Here is a 5000-nt window from a genome sequence, read left to right as displayed (position 1 = left end):
TCCACATCGCTCATATAAGCTCCTAAGCAAGCCTGTAATGCTGCCTATTTAAAAAGAAGAAAAAGAAGAAAGAAAAACATGCTTGAGTTAGTCATGGAGAAGTCACACATTTACTTATGATAACCATATAAAATTCTAATCCTCATTAACCCATTTGCACCAGAGCTTATCTCTGCCTAATGCTGTTCATGAACAGTCCGACTTATTGGAGCACTAAGCAAATATCAAATATCATGTGATGACTCCACTTCATTTAGGAATGCAACTTTCTTATAAACATACCTATAAAACTCTTAGAAAAAAATCAAAATGATTAAGACTAACCCATGTTGCTAAAAAGAACCAGACTTTAAAAATAATGAATACCAAAGCTGGTAATAGATACTAGGAGTATTTAATCAAAGCTCTCAAATTACTATAACCCGTTGGTTAAAGAATATACCTTTGTTGATTTTGGCCAAAAGATGGGCACTAATGTTACCTGTGGGGCACTACACAGGTTTTATTTCAGAGGCAGGGAGCAGCACACAACATATCAAAGCCTTTTGTGATCTTTTTCATTCATTCTTTATGATAGTAATCCCATATAGGCTCAATATTTTCTTAAAACTCACTCTGAAGGAAGTATTACAGTTTTATGGGAGGAAAATCAACTTTATATTTTTTTTAGAGACTTTACGTTCTTAAACAAAGATGAACGAAATAACCATTCCAAATAAAAAAACATGGAGATGGCGAAGAGGAAGACGACAAGTGCTTACTGCTGCGAAAGCCACAGCACAAACCAACCATATTGGCACGGGTATATTGCAGCCATTGCTCATGGTCTAGTTCATCTTCCTCTTCTCATTTTGCCTACACATCCAACACTGCCAATACTTTAACGCCGGAGATTGGCATCCTGCTACGTGGCCCTCTCTGATGCTAGGGCTTGGTAGAGGTTGTGGAGGTGTGTCCTTCATGGATTTCTTTCCTGCTAGTACTAGGAGAGAGTGGTGCCATCATAGGTTTGTGATATCAACCCATAAAAGAGAAGTGTACTAAATTTAGGCGCGCACAATTTGTACCAATATTCCACAGGAAGCCAGGAAACTGCAATATTTTCAGGTATCATGTAGATTTTTACTTGTACATTTCAAATGTTCAGCTCATTTTTCTGTGCACATTAAACTAGAGTAAATAGAAGTGATTGTTTAATGCATTTCTGTACCATATTGTAGGACGTCACATGTCCAACTAAGCCTATTTGGGGGGAATATTACAGTAATTATAATATTGACAATGATTATTTCCATCTTGAGTCACTAATCTGAATCATTACTCTTAGTGTGATTATAAAAAAACAAAAATAAAAAACTCTCTAAAAATAAGAAATAGAGATTTACCCACATTCCTGTTACCCAGCCCTCTGTGAAATGTCTTAATGTTGACAAGTTTATGTCAAGATTGAAATGAACTCCCACAGTTACACAGCAAAATGACATTCATACCTTCTGCTTCATGAGCTCTTCTAAGTTCAGGTCCTCATCGATATGAAGGAAATCCGAAGAATCCAAACAAAATTCTTCGGCTTTTCTTGACGCCTCTCTCGAGTTATCTTCACTTGCTTGTACTACATCTTCTTCACTGCTAGAAACAGTTACTGGCTGCAAGATCAAAAGAGAATGAAGTGATACCCATCAGATTAAAAAAGAAAAGAAAAATTGCCTTTCCTAATACTGGCAGTAATAATACAAAAATAAGGTACTTTTATAAAAAGAAAAAGAAAAGAAAAATACTAACTTCCTCTTTGCTTCCATTGTGATTATTGACTACAATCTTCATAGACTCTACAATGCCATTCCCAGCTGAGGCTCTCAGAATTTCTACATCTCTTCCTCTGGCTCGTGGTTGAGTTCCGGAGTTGTTCACCGCTTCCAGACCAGACTCCAGGAGTTCATCCACCAGCTGTAGATCACTTCCATCTTCAGAGGCAGAACTTTCACTGTCAGAGTCCTTGTGTCTGTGTTTGGAGCGATGTTTTTTGTGCTTCCTGCAAAGAGCAATGATTTGAACTTATATTAATCATTGGAAATTATAGGTACAGTAATTTGGTATCAATAAAAAAATGAAAGCATGTCTGGAAAAAATCATAGAAAATATATATACAGCATTCATTAATGATACTCATCATATATCAAGTTCTTGACAAGGATCAACTTTATTTCTTTATGGCAAAACAATTATTAACCCAAATCCTCCGGATGGCATGCAGTGACAATGGCACCTTCCTGGCCCAAATTCCGGTCGTCATGTAAGGTGATGGCACCTCGATGCTGGGTGTCATAAGATAAGATAAGACCCCGATATGAGTTAAGGCCTATGCAGTAACCTCCCGGAAATGCATCGCGCACCAATTATAAACAACCCGGAGCATTTGGGTTAAACATAAAATATGTACAAGTAATGCAAATACTTCTACAAAGCAGGGTAAACTCTATAATAAAGTAACACTGGATAAGTGGATAATATAACAACCTCTGCTAAAATGAGCATTTTTTTCTTGAGAGTCTTACATATCAGCAACCTATCTTGAAATGAGTACATAAAAAGAAACTCATCAAATCTAATGAGGTATCCAGAAGGTAGGTTTCCTTTGGAATTTGTAAGAAGACTCCACTTATTGCTGTCAGAACTGCCAAAACCAATAAAAATCAAGCAAAGAAAATATCATACTATAAGATAAATAAAAATGACCTACTGTTAGATACTTTTCTTGACTTTTGCCTTACCTTTCTTTTCTGGATGAAGACTTATGCCTATGTTTATGCTTGTGTGAATGTCTCTTATGCTTCTTCCTGTGCTTGTGTTTACGTTCTTTTGATCTTGATCTTGCAGGCTCCTGACCTCCTGACTTCACCTCCACTTCCACCTCCTCATCTGACATACTTGATAGACTTGGGTCATCAGAACTGTGGATAAAAACAACAATATATTGATAAAGACCTTAAACAATCTTATCCTATCTTAGAGATGTAAAATGGAAAAGTACAACAAACCTAATTAGGCAAATACAATAAATAATATGTGATATGATGGAGTTTATATACCATGTCAGTGAGAAACAGTCTCCCCCTTCCTAATAATGAATATAATTCATATATTTCCTGAATTCTGTATATCACTCTGCAATATTTCGGTAAGTGGACTTCCTTTGCTTCCCTGATAAAACGTTTCTTTATCTACATTCCCAGATAATGTACAGCCACAGTCAAAAGCTGTGTCTCATCCTTTAGTAAACTTAGGGTTCAATGAGACAAACTAAGTAAAGAAATCAATGAAGCTACAACATAACATTTCACTAATATCAAAATGTACTTAAATTCCCATGTTGCTTAGCCATTTAATCCTCAATATACATGCATTATTTTCTTGCCACATTTGAACAAGAAGTGCACCATAGATTGTACTTATTGTCAATTGCTTCCCGAGAGTACCAGGCTAATTAATCTCAACAACTGTCTCACTCATTGTGGTCCAAGCTAAGTGCAACCACATACTCCAATAACTCACAATGCCCTAATGTACATGCTAAAAGGCTTCAGTGAAATTTTGTCTCTACTAATAATAATGGTCATACAATCTTGGTATACTCTTGTAGGTATCCCTGAATGTATCTTGTCAAAATGTATACAGTGGACATTTGTTGGACTTTGCTTGATACTGCCACTATTGGATATAGTATGTTTTTTTTTTAATGATGTTATTCATTTTTTTATGTTGAATTTACAATGGATATGTTAAAAGATCATAAGCATCATAACTTCATCCATTTATTATTCTATGTACTGTTTATCTTGTACTGCATAGCTGTCAGAAACTGAAATTTTATACTATTTCAGTTCAAACTAACATACATACACACATACATACATAACTACATAATATAAATAAAAATATACATTATATCTATATATATTTTATATATATATATATATATATATATATATATATATATATATATATATATATATATATATGTATATGTATATGTATATGTATATATATTATATATATACTAAATATATATATATATATATATATATATATATATATACATATCTATGCAATTGTATGTATATGTATATGTTTATGTATATGTATATGTATATATATATATATATATATATATATATATATATATATATATATATATATATATATATATATATGTATGTATGTATGTATGTATGTATGTATGTATGTATATATGTATGTATATATGTATGTATATATGTATGTATGTATGTATGTATGTATGTATATGTATATGTGTGTGTGTGTGTGTGTGTGTGTGTGTGTGTGTGTGTGTGTGTGTGTGTGTGTGTGTGTGTGTGTGTGTGTGTGTGTGTAAGTGTGTGTGTGTGTGTGTGTAAGTGTGTGTGTGTGTGTGTAAATGTGTGTGTATGTAATCTTTTAGTTTGTTTTGTTTGTCTAGTTGTATTGGGTACATGTTTACAAGATAGAAGTCCTGTTGAAACCTGCTGTGACCTATGATGGATGGCCTACAGTCTGAAGTTCAAAGTGTCAAGTGACTGCCGAGGCATCCACACCGTTTTCTCCGGAAAAGGCCAATAAACCTCTGCCAAATAAATTCTGGCACGATAAAGCTTGGACTGGTTCCTTATTCCAAGACAAATTATTATGGAGGTCTACAAGTTCTTTCTAGCAAGAATATATATGGTGTGTGATTGTTGGCCTTTTCTGGATCACTGACGAGTGCAAAACCAAAGGTGATCTTGCGGGTCTCCTAAACATTACTGGGAAATTTTAATTATATGACAAATCCAATAAGCATTGACCTTGTACATTCTGGTAGGATAGTGTATGGACTGATTGCTTAAAACTGATAGCATATCACAATCATTAACGTCTCCTTCAATAAAATGTCTTTCTACTGTGTTCATACAAAAACTGTTGCACTCGAATTTGAACCGACACAAGATGTGAAAACTATCCTT

At 34.2% G+C, this 5000-nt stretch overlaps 1 protein-coding gene across 1 annotated transcript in view; it reads right to left on the bottom strand.

The window, feature by feature from the left end:
- Positions 1-5000, bottom strand: part of Prp4k (Pre-mRNA processing factor 4 kinase) — a 23283-nt gene that overhangs the window by 17082 nt on the left and 1201 nt on the right. Inside the window, exons 2-5 of the mRNA XM_043017146.2 lie at positions 2772-2951; positions 1783-2032; positions 1491-1646; positions 1-44 (exon numbers count right to left, since the gene is read on the bottom strand). The exon at positions 1-44 is cut by the window's left edge and continues 150 nt beyond it. Of these exons, the coding sequence (XP_042873080.2) occupies positions 1-44; positions 1491-1646; positions 1783-2032; positions 2772-2951 (630 nt within the window). The remainder of the gene's footprint in view (positions 45-1490; positions 1647-1782; positions 2033-2771; positions 2952-5000) is intronic.

The sequence above is a fragment of the Penaeus japonicus genome, unplaced genomic scaffold, assembly GCF_977035675.1.
Source record: "Penaeus japonicus unplaced genomic scaffold, GWHDUDI00000001_assembly GWHDUDI00000024, whole genome shotgun sequence".
In the NCBI taxonomy this organism is placed as follows: Eukaryota; Metazoa; Arthropoda; class Malacostraca; order Decapoda; family Penaeidae; genus Penaeus; species Penaeus japonicus.
This window is presented reverse-complemented; position numbering and strand designations above follow the sequence as displayed.